Source organism: Oxyura jamaicensis, chromosome 19, assembly GCF_011077185.1.
Source record: "Oxyura jamaicensis isolate SHBP4307 breed ruddy duck chromosome 19, BPBGC_Ojam_1.0, whole genome shotgun sequence".
Classification (NCBI taxonomy): domain Eukaryota; kingdom Metazoa; phylum Chordata; class Aves; order Anseriformes; family Anatidae; genus Oxyura; species Oxyura jamaicensis.
The window spans coordinates 37697-55559 of NC_048911.1; the positions used below are offsets into that span (position 1 = coordinate 37697).

Below are 17863 nucleotides of genomic sequence, written 5' to 3' on the forward strand. Positions count from 1 at the left end.
CAAAAAGTTCAACATGAGCCAGCATTGCATGCTTGCAGCCCAGAAGGCCAACTGCATCCTGGGCTGCATCAAAAGAAGAGTGGCCAGCAGGTCAAGGGAGGTGATTGTCCCCCTCTATTCTGCCCTCATGGGGTCCCACCTGGAGTACTGTGTCCAGGTTTTGGGCTCAAGCACAAGAAAGATGTGGAGTCCAGAGGAGGGCTACAAAGATGATCAGAGGGCTGGAGCACCTCTCCTATGAAGAAAGGCTGAGGGAGCTGGGCATATTCATCCTGGAGAAGACAAGACTCCGGGAAGACCTAATTGAGACCTATTAATACTTAAAGGGGTCTTATAAAAAGGTTGGAGAAGGACTCTTTACTCATGTAGATAATGATAGGACAAGGGGGAATGGTCTTAAACAAAAAGAGGATAAATTTTGACTAGACATTAAGAGTAAATTCTTCACTGTAAGGGTAGTGAGGCACTGGAACAGGTTGCCAAGAAAAGTTGTGGATGCCCCATCCCTGAATGTGTTGAAGGCCAGGCTGGATGGGGTCTTGACCAACCTGATCTAGTGGGTGGCATCCTTGCCTGTGGCAGTGGGGTTGGAATTAGATGATTTTTAAGGTGCCTTCCAACCCAAGCAATTCTATGAGTCTGATTCTTTCTCAGCCAGCACCACCCTCATGTGTTCATCTTCCCATACATGGGGGCTGCAGGCCCACCGATGACCCCAGGACAGCCAAGGCTGCCTCTGCTGCCACCTCAGAAAGACAGTGCTGCCATAGCTCTGCTGGCTGCCCTGAGAACTCATGCAGAGATCTTGGCCTGAGAGTCCAAACCTGTTCAGAGTTCACAACTGCAAACCTTCCTAGAGCTCAGCTTTTATTTCAAAGACACAGGAGAACAGTGGCTTCTTTCAGGCCTTAAGTTCAAACTTTCCTCCATTGCAAAGGAGATCCATAGCCACATTCACCCTCTGCAGTACAATGGGACTGACTTACCAAGGCCCCCTGTCCTCCCCTCATGCTCTCAGAGAGCCCACCACCTGCTCCACAACCCAATTGAGGTGTGTGTGTGTGTCTTCCCATTCCCAGCACTGAGCAACCGCCCAGCCATGGACAGGGGCAGATGTGGGGCAAGGGTTTTGTGATACCATGGGTTTTGCTGGCCCTGTTGACTGATAATAGCCTTACAGCCACAGTCCTGTGCACAGTGGCTGGAACAAATAATTGGAAGCATCCAGAAACCTGAGAACCAAACCACAGACAGAACAACAGCTAGGTACAACAACTGTACCTAGCTGTGTACAACAACCACACCAGAGGGACAAAACATGTTACAGGCTGATGCTGGGGAGAGTCAGTAGCAGGGAGAATTGCCATCAGGCCTTTCACTGAGGAACATTCAAGCATTTCATAAAAAGAGAAACATCAACACAAAGGCTCTGCAAAGCACACCAGCTCTTCACTGGTTCAGCTGAGGAGGAAAATCAGCTCCATGGCTGACCTGGCCTAGCACTGCCTAAAAAAAACATCTTGAAATGAGTAGCCACCATGTTAGCCCTGGGGAATGTGTGCTCTCTGTGTTCCAGGGAAAAATGGAATCCCTTAGGCAGGTGTATGTCCTTGCCTAGGAGGGGATCTATGGCAACACATGTGCATAATGCACCCTCTATCCCCACAGTCCACCATCCTGAAGGACTAGACAAAACCATCCCCACATACACATTATGCACATTTCTGACGCAACAGGGAGACAGAAGGCAGTGAAGTCTGGCTCCAGGGTTTATTGTAGCTGATTTCTTCCACCATGGTTAGCAGAGCTGAGGGGCTGATGGGGCCTGAGGAGTGAATAGGATCTGAGCAAAGCAGGGATATACCGATTGCACAGGGAATGGAACTTGCACTTGTCCCCTTCATCCACCCCAAACCAGTGCCTCTGTTTCAGTGCTAGCCAGCACAGTAGCACTGGGTAAAGCTGCTCACATGCCCAGGGCTCCAGGGGACGGCTCCTGAGCCCCAGAGCTGTGGTGTTTCAGCTGATTACAGTGCAGGAGCTTCAGGCAGTGCAGGACAAGCAGTAGGGCTGGCACAGAGCTGCTAGCAGGCACAGGAATAGGGCACTGGGCTGCTGGCACTCCTGCAGCCTCCTGGGAGGCTGGCCCCTTCAATACAGATAACACACATCTGTGGGTTTGACCAAGATGAGGGAGGATGCACAGTCACCACTATCGCAGAATCCTGGCCAGAGGATGTGGTTTTTGGCATTGAGCAGGACATTCTGGCATCTGTCATACCACCAGCCCCCGTAGATGCTGGCACAGTTCCCACTGTACTGGTCCTGATCTCGGTCGGTTGTGCTGAACTTCATGTTGTCGTGTATTCCCCCCTTCTTGGGGTAGTAGCTGGTCAGATAGTCATCCCCATCACCAGAAAACCGACCCAGCCTCAGTGGGTATCCAGTGGCCTCGCTCTCCACACTGAAGATGTCATATTCAGCATAATGGGTGACATTGGCTTTATTCCGCACAATGAAGCGGACCTTGTAGGTGCCTTGCTGTGTGAGCAGGTGCAGGTACTCAGTGCCCAGCCAGTGATCACCCTGCACATTCCCAAAGCCATACTTGTAGGTGGTCCAGGATTGCTTCCAAGTGAGCTCAGTGTCATAAGAGTTTCTCTGGACAACAGTCCAGCCCTTGCCTTCGGTGTCCATGTCGCACCACACCACCCGCGGGGGAGACTTTGCTGGCTGGATGACATACACCCCACTGGGGCTGGTCTTGCGGAGATGGCTGCAGTCTGCAGGGAAACCTGCAAAAGCATCTGTGGTAAACATAGAGTAATTTGCCATCTAATTTGTTTTTCCTGTTTTGTGTCTGAAGATGGGCAATTTTCTGTGGGTACTTCAGATTCACACTGCAAAATTCTGCTTGTCTTGGACACAAAGGTCTTGCATGGAATGTTACCCTCCCTTCAGGAAGGAAGGGAAGATTCCGAATCAACAAGAGCTACAAAAATAAATGGATGGATGGATGGAGGGATGGATGGATGGATGGATAGACAGATAGATAGATAGATAGATAGATAGATAGGTAGGTAGGTAGATAGATAGATAGATAGATAGATAGATAGATAGATAGATGTGCTGGGAGGATCTCTGATGGAGCTGAGATGTAAAAAGAAAAAAGCACTGCAGAACAATCCTGCCAAGTTACAGTGTTTAGGCATAAATACCTTGGTTTCAGCCTGGAGCCACCAAGGGTTCTAGGGTGGCTTATGGGTGTCAGGCTTCTTATCTTACAAGATATAGTCCAGAGGTTAGTGTGCATGAGGAGTTGTTGTGTTGTGCCTAAGCCTGACTGCATGATGGCCTATATGGCACTTAGCAGACCCATGGGTCAGTGCTGAGCCAAGCAGATACTTTCCCCCTTGGTGCCCAGCCATTGCCCCTAGTCTAGTCCATCCATACTTACCAGTCCGGGAGCTGGCAGTGGGTACTGCTGGGCCTGCATTCACACAGAGGAGAAGCATCACCATCACCACAGGCAGGAGGACAAGGTTCCTGTGGAGCCGGCGTGTTCCTGCCTGGAGCCCTGGGTATGGGAAGGCCCAGCACTGTCAGGATCCCTGGGCAGCCCTCCCAGCCCCTACCAATGTCCCCCAGAAAGCCCTGACCAGAGAAGGCAGAATCACAGGACCCAGATCCAGAGGATGGGTCCTACTGTACACGTACCACCACCAAAGCAGACAGGAGGAGGTCTCCTGGTCCCACACACTGACATGAGCACAAGCCCTCTGTTGCTGGCCACCAGCATACCCCTAAGCCCTGCACCAGCTCAGTAGTGGGGGAGATGATAACCATGCCTGGGGAAGGACCCCTGTGCAGCCATAAGTGCTACATGCATCGACCAGGAAGGAAAAGAAACAGGTTGAAATTCAGGGCTCCACACTAACCTGTCCTGACAGGACAGGGGAATACAGGACATAGGTAGCCTGGAAAAAGCATAATCTGGCACCATGAATGCATTTTGTCTGGTGCTTTGGTTTTGTATTCCTTCTGTTACCGTGGTGCCTGGACTTGCATCACCCAGGCAAGATCATGGTCACTATCCTGACTGTCATCTTGCGCCTTTGTATACTCACCCTGTGCAGGTCTCATTTGAGACCAGCACCACATATGAATGCAGTGTACCTCTGGGAAGGTAACTCACCCATCACAAAAGCACAGCTGAGCAGAGAGCAGGAACTCAGTGATGCAGCCTCTCATGCCAAGCATTGCATGGTGACTTTATAGGCACTGCACCCACTTGTGGTCACAGTTGTTATTTGTAGAAGTACTAGGAGACACTTAGAGACTGTGACTCAAGCAGCTTTCAGATCCCATGACAGCATAAGTAAGCTCACTGGAGGGAGGGAGTCATGTCTTTCCATCTAGAGAAGTACAAAATAATCCCCTCCATAAGGAGGGATTTCAGTTATTGACTCTTTCAGCTACACAAACACTACATGTGAATTGCCCACTTGGAGCAATTTCTGGAAAGCATGATCAAACTCAAGTGGAGAGAGACATCTTTTTAAGGACATGGACTATCAAGGGAGGGGAGGTTAGGTTTCCATTTGTCCAGTTCCAAAGGTGACCTTGGAAAAATGAGTACACATCTTCAAGAGACCTTCCTGCTTGCTAACTCTCCACTGGCAGGTTTCAGGATCAGTGAGTTAAGTCATTGGGCTGGAGCCAGTGTCCAGCAGCCAGAAGTTATTGCATACAGTATGTCCCAAGGCACCACTATCTGCATGGTCTAAGCAGAGGGCATGGCTCCAGGTGACAAACAGGTGTCTGTGGTTCCCTTTTCCATTCTCCTTCCCAAACCCTGCCTTTGGCCTGGCAAGGCCCTTCAGAGCCCCCAGCCCCAGGAATGTTGACCAAGGGTTGCTCCCTGTGGCAAAATGCTCTCAAAACAGGTGGTTTGGGAGAGCTGCTTTTTAGGCCAGAAGGTGCAGCCAACTCCATCACTTTGTCAAGCTAATTCTAAGAGTGTAAAGATATGTCCCTTCTGCTTTCTTCTCCTGGCAGCCAAGCAATGTTTTCAGCAGTGTATACAGATTTATTGTCTTCTTGTCACAGCTTTAAACCCGGTGTGCACACCAAGCCATCATGCTGAGGCTCCCACCAAACTTTCCATACTGCAGGAACCCATGTCAAGTAATGCAACTTGCAGATCTGGATGGTCACTGGCATCCAGCCCTCTCTGAGGTAGGGGCTCCTTGGATCAAATTCCATCTGCATCCTTACATCTCACCCCTTCTTGCTTGGTTAGAGAGTGGGAGTCTGAACATCCCAGTCCCCATGCCCCTAGACTTCTTTAGTTTGAGAGAAGCATAAAAGCAGCAATTCCAAGCCCATAGGTGGAGGAAGGCCCAGGTTACCCTGAGAATAAGGACCCCAAGCAGAATGGCTATGCTTCCTTTCTGTGTAGGCATGGGAGGGAAGTGGGTCTCTTAGGGGCTCCCATGAGCCACCTTGTGTCAGAGGCCATTGGAGGTGAGAAATGCAAGGCCTGGGTGCCTGTGCCAGGGCTGGCTGGTGAGCTGCTTTTTGTCCTTCTCACAACAGGATTGCCCAATGCAGAGAGAACATGAGCCCTGTGGGCCATGGAGAGAAAGTCTTCCCCTGCTCCTTTGCATAGCAGGCTCCACTAGACTGTGCCAAATGAATGCATAAGGTATTTCTTTCAAATAAGCAGTGTGTCAACAGGACAGCTTATCTGCAACTCAGCAGATAACAGATAACACTGTTGTAACTTTGGCTCAAATATTCTGGTCAATGGTGTCTTCAAGGGCATAAAACAAGGGTTTTCTAAATCACTCTGAAGTGGGATCTGTTTCTAAGAAAGATGCAAGAGAAACTCAGAGAAGATAAAAGTTGGAAGCAGAGCTGAGGTCAACATCCAAACACTGCACTCCAGAGAGAGAGAGCACACAGCACTGTGCAGGACTTAAGGGAGAATGAGCTGCATCTCTGGGAGAAGCAAAGGCTGGCTGCTCCTTAAGGGCAGGCAAGTCAGGAGCTCAGTCAAGAAAGCAGTACACTCACCAAAGGGCTCTGTGTTGCAAGGGCTGAGCACAGCAGACAGCTGAGTGTTGGTGACACCCCTAGGCAAGGCAAATCTGGTTGATTAACCAGGTCCACGATACTGGACAAAAGGACAAAAGGCAAGAGACAGGTCTGGAGATAAGCTACAACCTGGATCAGAGTGGTCAGTCTAGGAGACAAACTACCTACAGTATAGGTCTAAGATGCATCCAGAAAGCAAGGCCATAGACAGGACTGGAGCCCAATACCCATACAAGTATTTCAGGTCAGGGCTAAAGGCCCAGGGCTGAGCTGGGACTTCATGGATGCATGGATTGAACTAACTGAAGGTTGCAGGTGGGAGTTGGTGCCAGGGGGTGCTGAGCCATTAGGGCACACTAATGTGCTTAAGGCCAGTAGCAGTTAATCCTAAAAGGGTAAATCATACCTGGCTGTACAAGTCTCTCATGCTGCACAGGCTTTCAGACTGTGTTCCCTAGCATTTGCTATTGCTCTTCACACTGATAAAGTGCCTTTCCCTGGGAGTACAATGCATGTTCTGCTGCATCCACCTCTGCATCTTGCACAAAGCCTAGCACCATGGCTGTAGTTATGAAGAAATACAGGGGCATAGGGGCTGAGGAAGGAGTGCTCTTTGGGGAACTAGAGAAACACGAGGTAACCAAGAGTGGGACAGACTTTGAATGTTGCTGGTCTGACCTCTAGGCCAAAGCAGGGAAAACTTAGAAGGGGTTACTTGGGGTCATGCCAAGTGGGTTTTTTTTGTTTGTTTGTTTGCTTTACCCAGTGTTTGAACAGCCTCAGGATATATATATTTTTTTAATCTAATTTTAATTTCCCTCTCTTCTCGTGTCCATTGCCTCTCATCCTGTCCCTGTGCATCTCCAAGCAGAGTCACAGAATCATAGGGTCATACATTTATTTAGGTTGGAAGGGACTTCTGGAGGTCATCTAGTCCAACCACCTTGCTCAAAGCACTGAAAACCTCCAAGGATGGAAATCCGACAGCCTCCCTGGGTACCTGTTCCAGTGTTTGACCAAATTCATGCTAAAAATAGTCCCTATTTCTAACTGGAATTTCCAATATTCCAAGTTAGATCTATTGCTTCTTATCCGATCACCATGCACAAGAAGAACAATCTGGTTCCATGTTCTCTGTATCTCATGAAGTAGTTGTAGACAACATTAAGGTCTCCACTTTGCCTGCTCTTCTCTCTAATTGATCCCTAGAAAAAAAGATGGACTGGAATTTTCTTTAAGAAATACATGCTGTAATTTGCAGAGAGAGGCTTGAACTGAGACCATTTACATCAGTGCCATGTCACAGTTCCTAAAACTCCCTTGTGACTGCTTCAGGAGCAGTGGTGCCAGGGGCAAACACAGCACATGTTGCAAAAGAGGCTGGGTGGTTGTGGCAGGCATGTCAGGAGACACCTGGAGTAGTACTTTCTGAAGTTCGGTGCTTAGATAAAAAATGCAAAATTTGCCAGGAACACTTGAGTACCTCTTTCCTGAACATAGCAGAGGATCTAAATGGGTCCCCAATGGCTGTTTAGCTCAATGCCTACTCTGGAGAGAGCAATTTACCCCTTGATATTTGATTTCCATCCAGGAGGGGAATGTCATCTGGGTATTTACTTTCAAGTTGAAATGTTCAGGGTGCTCAGAGGATACTGTTCCCTGGGGAAACCCTTCAAGCAGGAATTGCGGTTGTTCAAGGCACTATCTCATGAGCTCTTAATTATTTGCTTTGCTTCTGAAGAAAGATCTTCATTTTTTAAAAACATAGCCTTCTTTGTTTGAGGACATACTACTTAATGATGAAGAGCAAATACGCCATAAACCACTGGTGCTGTTGCCAGCCAGAGCATAAGTGCTGTGGTTTGGGTCTTGTGCCTCCACCCCCTTACCTGCCGAGTCCTATAACTTTCAGGCTGGACACCCTTTCAGCCAAGCCAAACCTGCCTGGCTTCCCATTCTGCAGGGTCCCCTCAGAGACAGCATGGGTGAGTGTGGGCTGGGCTGGGCGGGAATGGCACCACGCTGCTGAATGTGCTGCGGATCTCAGAGCACTTTGTCTGCTGCAGGGCTCGCTTCTGCCCACACCCTGGCTATTGCAGCACTAAGTCCATTAGTCTGCCCAGACTCACTGTGCCCTGGAGTGGGAACTGGAGCAGAAGTCTGCATTTTCTGCTATGTGCACACTGCATCAGTGTAGCTTTGGACTGCCAGATAGCCCATTTTACAAGATGCAAATTTACCAAACATTCTTTGTAATTTTCAGTTCTGCAGAGAAAATATTAAATACCTAGCACATAAAATTGATATATTTTTTTAGATATTCTTCTTATATAATATTGAACAGATATCAAGATCTAGAGTTTAGATGATTTGAAAGCACACTGCTGTCCCCAGAAGAACACCCAGGAGTGGCTGTTCCTCTCCTTTGCATCTCCATCCTAGCCAGACCTTTCAAGACTATTTATGGAGGAATGGGCCAGCAGTGGAGGAAACATTGCTTCTCTGGTGGCCTAAAGACATGATATCTTTAAACAGGTCCCTAAACGTAAGTGCATCAAGACACTAAATGTTAGATAGCAATTGAGAAACAAATCAATTGGACTGGAGAGTGATTAAAAGAGCTCTGATGTAGAAATGCATCCAGCACAAACCATGTGGACAACGCTCAGCATTCCCAGAAAGGGGTGTTTATGTCTAGGATGGCTGCAATCACAGATATTAGTTCCAGACTGGAAATCCCAGCTTGAACTTTTTCCTTCTCAGTCATCACTAAGAACCATGACAAACCTAGGTATCCCATGGCAGTGCTGGAATAGGTTTGGCTCTGCTCCTGTTCAAACAATAAAGGGGTCATACTAGTAATATGACAGGGTGAGCTATATCATGGATTTGTTTTCCCTATGGGTAGGTATCTCCATAATGCCCCACTGTTCAGGAACCATGATAAATTTTCTGTCATTTTATTTTGATTTAATATTACAAGAAGTGTGCTGGTTTCCCTAGCTTCTCCAAACAAGAACAAACTGGGTCAGATGGCTACATGTGGATTTTTTGAAGTAGCCATATATAAAGGAGATAATTTGCAAAAGCCAGGTGGTGGCTCTTGCATGTTTCTTCTGCTTCCTCCTACACATCTGGGTTTTTACTGCCCACCAACCTGGGCTGGAGGCAAGTGTACTCCCAGTTCATACCAGAGAATACATGTGAGTAGGAGATGGGAGGAAAGAGGATACCTCCTTCCGTCCTCACCCTACTTGTTATCTCTAGTCCCAAGACTTGGTTTTCACAGGGAGTTCTGATTACAGTTACTTTGGGTTTGGAAAAGGTTTTCATACTTTATCTGTCTCAAAAATCACCAACATAAGCTGCCACTGCTGATGACTCCTGTCAATGAGTATTTGATAGTTCATCTAAGGTAGTGAATTGGGACTTTGAGCTCCAAGAGGAAGCTCTACAAATAAAGAAATTTATTTTTGTATTTTACTCTGCAAGAGTAAAGTGGGATTCATGTTATGTGCCCTCTCTTTTTCTTCTTCTTCTTTTTCAATTTCTTCCCATTTTAGCTCCCCGGTACCTTTGCCTCCTGATTTGCACTTCCCTGCTGGCTCCGGCAGCACTTCTTCTTGCCTTTGACATAAAAAACTTACATCTCTGCAATGGCACACTGGATGAAATTATGAATCTTCACCCAGAGTCCTTCCCGCTTGGTAAGTATACCACTGTAACAGGGAGAGACAGACAAGGTCATGTTCAGTAAGATCCTAGATAGCTCTCCACCCCAACCTGACTCCACCCCTGCCATGGAGGAAGGACTAAATATTACTCTATGTGCAGAAAATACCAATTTGCTACGAATTTAGGCTAATTTACTGGAACAAGAATAATCTCAGAGTCATCTTCTGATTGTAGCCTGCCTCATCTTCTGTGTGGCATTAAGTTCTTCTGCCCATATGTGAGTCCAATAATCCAAAACCCAGAGTTCCCAGGATCACAGGAGAAGGAATAGGTCCAATCTCACTGGCAGGAAGACTAAGGCAAGGATGCTCTGGACAATGGGCACTTCCTTGGAGAAGTAGTGTTACAGGTGTTAAATGAAACAATCGCACTGTTTTGATGACAGCAAGAACATTAGCCACCTCTGGAAATCACAAGGTCAGCAGAGAGAGGGAATTCAAGAGAGAACTGAATGCAGAGGAAATGAGCAAAGTTACAACAGAGTCCGTAGTAACAGTCAGAATCTGTAGGAAGTAGTGTCACTGACATAGGCCAGTCAGATGACAGCATGGAGTAATTTATGACTACCAGGAAGCTTTGGAGCTATGAGGAAGCCTCCTAGAAAAATAGGTGGCTGTGTGAGCAGAAAGAGCTGGTTCACTTAGAAGGGAAAAAGAGTTTTTTGTCAGAAAAGGACAAGGTCCAAGTGTTCAACTCTGGTTTCACATCAGCCTTCACTGCAAAGGTCATCTGTCAAGAAAATGCCAACATGGAGAGCATCTATGACTGAGCGCTTGGCAAGCTTCCCTGAGAAGTGCAAGTCTGAATACAGAAAAAGACGTGTGCTCTGAGCTTCACCCTCATCTCTCACTCAGACCACTGCGTGCTAAAAACATGAGCAGTGTGAATGTAAGCTAGGTAAGCAGGGAGACATGCCAGATAACACAGGCTAACATTTGAAAGTTTTGACTTGTGGAGGTATGAATCCAAATGGACAGGAAGTGAAAGCAGAAGAGAAGAGGGGCAGACTTTGGCTTATAAACAAATGTTAGTGAACAGCTTCATATCGCTGTAGTAAAAGTAAATACCCTGCTGCGAAAGTGCACAAAACCATGTTACAAGAGTGTTTTCCACTCCACAGAGGCTCAGGCCAACCACCACATTTACTGGTGAGTTTCAAGAGATATTTGGTGAGAGTTGCATAAAGGGGGTAAGAAATATGCCAGGTAGACTGTGCCAGGGAAAACTGAAGAACTGAATCATCCAGCTCCAAAATCAGATGACTATGGAAGAGGATGTGTTAGCAATATACAGTCTAGCCGCAGGAAGAAGTGTACCCTGGGTATAGCAAGAGAAGGAATGGACTTACACACTGTGAAAGAGGATTAAGTTAAACATTTCCTAAGAGAGAGAGAGGATATGAAAGCACTAGCTGAGAGAGAAAGCAGGAAGCAGAGATTTGAGGATGTCAGAGAACAGCAGCTGTAAGGTTAGATGTCTGTTTCAGAGAGGGGACGGGATTATTTATTTATTTATTTATTTGTGATGGGCATGGATCACATAAGCCTGTGAGCCACACCTCTGTTTTTTAACCATCATTGGATATACACAAGGTGTCTTTGTGAACAAATTGCATTATTTCACTGTGAACCATCCCCTCCTCCATCAACACCCTTCAAATTCCTTTCTGAGCCAGCTGAGCAGAGCTCCTCTTAAAGTTCTTGATACCAGAACTGGTTTTCCTGTGTCAGCTCTCACTTTTCTTTCCCTTCTAATCCCTCTTCTTCCTGAATCCCTTTCTAACTGCTTCTACCGTAAATTAGCAACTGTCTTCCCACTGTTGCTACCACTATTTAAGGTTCTTCCCACACAAAGTGTGCTCAAACCCTTTTCATCAAGGAAACATCTGCCCCACGCTAACATCATGTAAATTACAGAATCACAGAGAATGGTTGAGATTGGAAGGGACCTCCAGAGATCATCTAGTATAACCCCCCTTGCTCAAGCATGGTCACATAGAGCATGTTACATAGGATGGTATTCAGGTGGGTTTTGAATATCTCCAAAGTAGGAGACCTCTCTGGGCAGCCTGTTCCAGTGCTCTGTCACCCTAACTGTAAAGAAGTTCTTCTTCATATGGCAATGAAACCTCCTGTAGTTCAATTTATACCCATTACCCTTTGTCCTATCACTGGCCACCACTGAGAATAGTTTGGCCCCATCCTCTTTACATTGTCCCCTCAGGTATTTGTAGAGGTAAATTGCCCTGAACTACCATCTGGCTGATAACTGAAGTGGTAAAGGTATGCCCCTCTGGAATGAGGAGCAAAAACAACCAAAATATGGAAATACCATCTGGAGAAGATTATGTTCTCCCAGTAGGCATCTGACGTGTACTCTCAACACTCACTCCTGTCTCCTCTGTTCTTGTCAATTCAGATAAGGATGACAAACATGCTCGACAGGTCAGAGACATTGCCCCTCATCCACCAGTGGCTCATGGTAAGTCTGTTCTCAAGAAGTACGTCTGCTCACAAGATTCCACCGTTACTAAGAGCCTAGAAGCTCATGAAGAGTTCTCAGCCACCTCAGTCCATATCCTACATGTATACAGGCTCCTCCCAGGAAAAATGTTGATTTTCTGATAGGCTACGGATGTGTCACAGCTCATAATCTCAGATGGACCCTAACACCAGCCATGTCCTGGACTTAGCGATGAGGGATTTTAACATGAAGTTTCTATCTAAAGATCCAAACTGTAAAGTCATTATTAATTATTTGCCTTCAGGTTGTGGCAATTGGTTATTATCCTGTTTTTGCCATTCATTTGATGACAAGGCTGGGTAAGAAAAGGACTGAGAGGACAGAAAGGACAGAACTCACAAGGTCATCAGTCCATATGACACATGATAAGGTTTCACTGGGTAGAAATAACCACTGGTACTGGTATGTGGGTGAACACATTGCTTCATTGTTTAAGGGGCTGACACTCTAGAGAATGGATAGACTAATCAAATGAAGTAAGTCAGGAGCTCTAAGTCAAGAGCTCTAAGGAGCTCTTGGGTAAGCCCAGAGAAAACCAGTCGATTTGTCCTATTGAGATCACAAGGGCTGATTTTGTTTTGAGCAATATGGATGTCTGGACCACACTCTGGGTTTTCTAAGATGACTATAAATCTCTAATCCTTCCATGCAAGTGGCTTTAGAACCCAGATTTGCATTTATCTCTGTAGTGATATATCACCAACATGCCACAGGTGAATCACCACAGCACTGCAGTGGTGTGGTGACAGAGACTCTGACCTGGACAAGGTTGTATTGTGTGCTGGTTGAAGGCAATGTTTTTGATTATTTCAAGTTTTTCATTTACCCCTGTGGTAAATGTGTATTCCTAATACAGCCCAGGAATGTGTGTGCAATAAAATACAGGTACAAAAGAATTACCAGGTGCTTTCAGTGTCTCATTGTGTGCAATGCAATGCAATAACCAGCTCTGTTTCCTGCCCCAGGCTGGCCCAAGGACTGCAGTGAGATCCCTGCAGGTAGCCGCAGTGGTGTCTACATCATCCAGCCAAAAGGACTCCACCAGCTCGTGGTGTACTGTGAAATGAATGTGACAAATGGGGGCTGGACGGTCATCCAGAGGAACCAGAAAGACACAGCTGTCACCTGGGCTGAGTCCTGGAGCACCTATAAATATGGCTTTGGGAACGTGCGCAGTGAGTACTGGCTGGGCACCGAGTACATTCATCAGATTGCCAAGCAGAAGGTCTACCAGGTCAGATTTGTCATCTGGGATACCAAAAATAACATCAAATTTGCAGACTACAACCTCTTCAGTGTGGAAGATGAGTCCCATGGCTACCGGTTGAGGCTGGGCTCCTACACAGGGACAGCAGGGGATGCCATGACTTCAGACAATCCCAACACTATGCATGACAACATGAAGTTTTCCACAAAAGATCGGGATCAGGATACTTACAGTAAGAACTGTGCCTACAGCTATGAGGGTGGGTGGTGGTACTCGGCATGTTATTCTGTACGGCTGAATTTCAAGGGTGGCATGACATGGGGTAGCCTGTGTAAAGGGGACTGCAAATCCTCCCTTATCCTCATCAAACCAGCTCCATACTGTTAGTGCTTCTTCCCCCTCCTGTATGCACTGGGTGCTCTCAAAGGCTCTGCACAGCTTGAGCCTTTCTGGAGCAGAGAGAAGAGCCTAAGAGTATCAGGATTTTATTGAAATGCCACTTTCTTTTTTCTGTCTCTGAGTGCAGGCTTCCCCTTTCTTCAGCTCTTTCCTTGTGCTTGCCAATGATTCTTTTTTATTATGTTCATAATCAAGAAAAAAAAAAAAAAAAAAAAAAAAAGTGAAATTTGTGGATTCTGCATATACCTTCCCTGTTGGAGGAAGACACTGAACCCTGGAATGACTTTTCATCAGTGATCATTAGTTGCCTCCAGAATTCACAAGCAAAAAATCTATGTGCCACAAATTCCATACACTCTGTCTCTCTGTGGTGTCTGGTAAAGCAGACAAATAAATTTGCTTCCTTGAGCTTATTCTCCATTAATGAATTTCTGTTCTATATCTCTGATGTGCTCCCACTGAGACCAAAGAAATCCCATGTCAATTGCTAGGACTGGAGCAATCGGGCTTGGTGAGAGAAAAAGTCTGAAGTGTTTCTCACAGAAATGGATGTAAGAGAATTTAAGATTAGTTACACTGAGATATAGGACCTGTAACTCTGTGCAGAAGGGTTCAGAAGGGATGTAGCACATGAAAGAACTCTTTACACATCATCACCATGTTCACAGTCCAGTGTCAAATTTTGTGGTGATGTTCCTGTGATGAGGACCTCATCCTGCTGGGAGTCTGTGTCTGTCATGAGTTGGTCATGGCACCTGTCTGTCTGCACAGTCATGCTTTGATCCTACAGAAAAATGATTTCAAAGATCTAAGTACATATTTCTGCTGTGACCAAGAAGCACTGAACATAATGGAAGCAAAAGAAAGGTAAGCTAGATGTTAGGAGTTAGTTGAATTAGGACAGATTATAATGAGGGAAGAGCCTATTACAGGAATGAGAAGAGTGTAGCTCATATCAAAATTCCAAAGATCAATTTAGATGAACCTTTGTAAGGAAAGGTGCAGACTGAGCTGATGCTGTGAGGCTGCAGGACAAGGTCCCTGAAGCTCCTCCATCCCATGACACTATGGCACTCACTGCCAGGACAGACTGTTCAAGAAGCGCTTTCACCTTCACAAAGGGTTCTGGCTTTGTTTTGAGGCAGCACGGCACCAGCAGTGCTTTCTCTCTCTTCACTTGCTCTCCTGAGAGCCTCCAGCACCAAGCAATGGCCCACGAAGACGGAGTGCAGAGAACTGGTGGGACCTCAGAGTCCAGCCCATGCCAAAGTCTCTTGCTTTGGCTGGCATCCCCACTTGGCCTTGGAGAGTGACCCATCAGAGACTCTGCAGGATCACTTGGCCCTCTCCAGAGATGGAGAGTATGTCCAGCTTTGGAAACAATCCAAATTAAAGCAGACATAGCTCTGAGCAGTCTGATCTGGTTTGGGAGTCAACTCTCCCATGCAAAGGTTGGACTAGAGATCCTGAAAGTGCCTTTCCTGACACCAGTTATTCTCTAAGACAGAAGGGGAACATTCACTCAGCAAAAGCCATGCCTTTGGTGCCCTCATTATAGTGTCTCCTTGCAATTGGCACCACAGTGCAGGGAGGGAGTGCACAGTGCAGGTCAATGATGGACTTGGCATCAGCTGGTAGAGAAGCACCCTTAGCAGCAGATGGGGAGAATGGGTAGCTGGAAGGTGTCCTTCCTGCCATACACTGTCCTTAGAGCAGATTTGGCTTTCAGAGACAGAAGGCTCAATGATTTCAGGTGGCACTAGGTAGACTGAGAAATGACACTGCTGCTGCTCCTGGGCCTCTGAGGTTTCCAAGCGGAACTCCAAAATTGGACTTGTGCTTGCACAGCCAGACTAAGGAGCAAATGATCCTCATCCCTGCACAACAGCACATCCCAGTATGCAGCCAGGTTTTCATCTCTCCTACAACAGCACTGGCTCTACACAGCTCCTTCCAAGCTACACATCCAAATGCTTTCTAAGTCCTGCTTGGCTCCTGGCTACCCAACAGTAGTGACCTCCAGCTCCCAGCAGCTCAATGGCAGCTTTACTTTGCACATTTCCAGTAGTCAGAGTTGGTTTAAGGTGACACCTTGTATTGGGCTTACATAGCAAGGCTTTAATCTCATTAATCTCCCTGTGCTGAGTCTGTTTTGCCTGTGACGGTAGTTGTTGAGTGCTCTCCCTGTCCTTATCTCAACCCATTTACCTTTTTTTCATCATATTTTTTCCCTCCGTTCTTTTGAGGAGAAGGAGTGAGAGAGCAGTGTGGTGGATGCACACAGCAGGATGCACACAGCAGGTGCAGGAAGCATGCAGCAGGGTGCAGTGTAGGATGCACACAGAGGGGTGCAGGAAGAACACACGGTGTGGGATTGTGGTGGTTTACTCAGTGAGGCAGCTGAACTCCAACAGCCAATCACACACACACACACAGACACACACACACAGACACACACACACCCCACCCCCTCAAAGGGAAAGGGGAAAGGGAAAGATGGGATGAAAAGGGCTCAAGATTTAAGGACAGGAATTATTGTCGCAGGCAAAACAGACTCAGCATAGGGAGATTAATGTAATTAATTACCTACCACTAACAAGCTAGAGCAGTGAAAAACTCAAACTAAAAACACTTTCCCCCCATCCATTTTCTTCTGTGTTCTCCCCCTGAGTGGGGCAGGGGAACTGGGAATGGGGGCAGCAGTCAGTCCTTGATGCTTCATCTCTGCTGCTCAGAAAGATTCAGGGGCAGAAACTTGACTGCTCAAATCCTTATCAGCTCTATTTCCAGACATTTCTGTGCTGGAGGCTGGGAAACTCTCCTTGTATAGCCCTACGCTTATGCTTTAGGTAAAAGATGTTGCAGTGCAGAAACTGCGGGAAAAGTAGCACACCAGGACCTCACAGGAGGTGGGGATTGCATTGCAGAGAAGTTCTACGTTACTAAAAAACACAGCTGTAGTGAGAGCCATGCACTGCTACTGGAGCAGGAATTGGACTGTTCTGGGGTCAGCCTGGTCAGGGCTAATATTTCCAGAGAAACTATCTGGTGGGAAACAGCATTTAATGCCCACTGCTTGGCCTCAAGTGTATGGTGGTTTCACATTGATGGGCAGCCAAGTTCCACCACACTGCTCTCTCACTCCTTCTCCTCAAAAGAACGGAGGGAAAAAATATGATGAAAAAAAGGTAAATGGGTTGAGATAAGGACAGGGAGAGCACTCAACAACTACCGTCACAGGCAAAACAGACTCAGCACAGGGAGATTAATGAGATTAAAGCCTTATTATTAACAGACTAGAGCAGTGAGAAACTAAAACCAAACTTAAAACACCTTCCCCCCCAACCATACTCTTCTAAGTCCTCCCCCCAAGTGGGCGGGGGAATGGGGAATGGGGGTTGTGGTCAGTCCATGTGTGTTGGTTTTACCTTGCTGGACAGCTGAACTCCACCACAACCGCGCTCTCAGAAGAAAAGGAGAAGAAAGCATGATGGGAAGAAAAACAATGCTCATGGCTTGAGATAAGGATAATTTAACTATGGGGAAAACAAAACAAAACAAAGCAAAAAAAACAGAAAGGAAAAAAAAAAAAAAGCCATGTGGAAGCACAGAAAGAGGGAAAAAACAAAACAAAACAAAACAAAAACACCTCTCTACTTCTCTACTTCCCTTCAATGAGTGATGTTTGGCCACATCCTGAGAAGCAGGGCCTCAATAGGCATAGTGGTTGTTCGAAAGGACAGGCGTCTTCATAACAAGAGCCCCCCCTCCTCCTTCTCCTTTCACACGTTTTATTGTTGAGTGTAACATCATATGGTATGGAATATCCCTTCTGTCAGTTTAGGTCAGCTGACCTGGTGATCTCCCCTCTCCACTTCTTGCCCACCCCTGGCGTACTGG

At 46.7% G+C, this 17863-nt stretch overlaps 2 protein-coding genes across 2 annotated transcripts; one reads left to right on the plus strand and one right to left on the minus strand.

Moving 5' to 3' along the window:
* Positions 1 to 1951: 1951 nt before the first annotated feature.
* Positions 1952 to 14796, minus strand: LOC118176298 (fibrinogen-like protein 1-like protein). Its single transcript, XM_035343225.1, has 3 exons — positions 14554 to 14796; positions 3458 to 3577; positions 1952 to 2795 (listed from the first exon to the last, which is right to left on the minus strand). The coding sequence occupies exons 2-3, from the start codon at positions 3519 to 3521 to the stop codon at positions 2152 to 2154; spliced, it is 708 nt and encodes a 235-aa protein (XP_035199116.1). The 5' UTR covers positions 3522 to 3577; positions 14554 to 14796; the 3' UTR covers positions 1952 to 2151.
* LOC118176427 (fibrinogen-like protein 1-like protein) lies at positions 6658 to 13994 on the plus strand. The gene is made up of 4 exons (XM_035343417.1): positions 6658 to 6745; positions 9663 to 9806; positions 12253 to 12315; positions 13323 to 13994. The coding sequence occupies exons 1-4, from the start codon at positions 6658 to 6660 to the stop codon at positions 13949 to 13951; spliced, it is 924 nt and encodes a 307-aa protein (XP_035199308.1). The 3' UTR covers positions 13952 to 13994.
* Positions 14797 to 17863: the final 3067 nt, after the last annotated feature.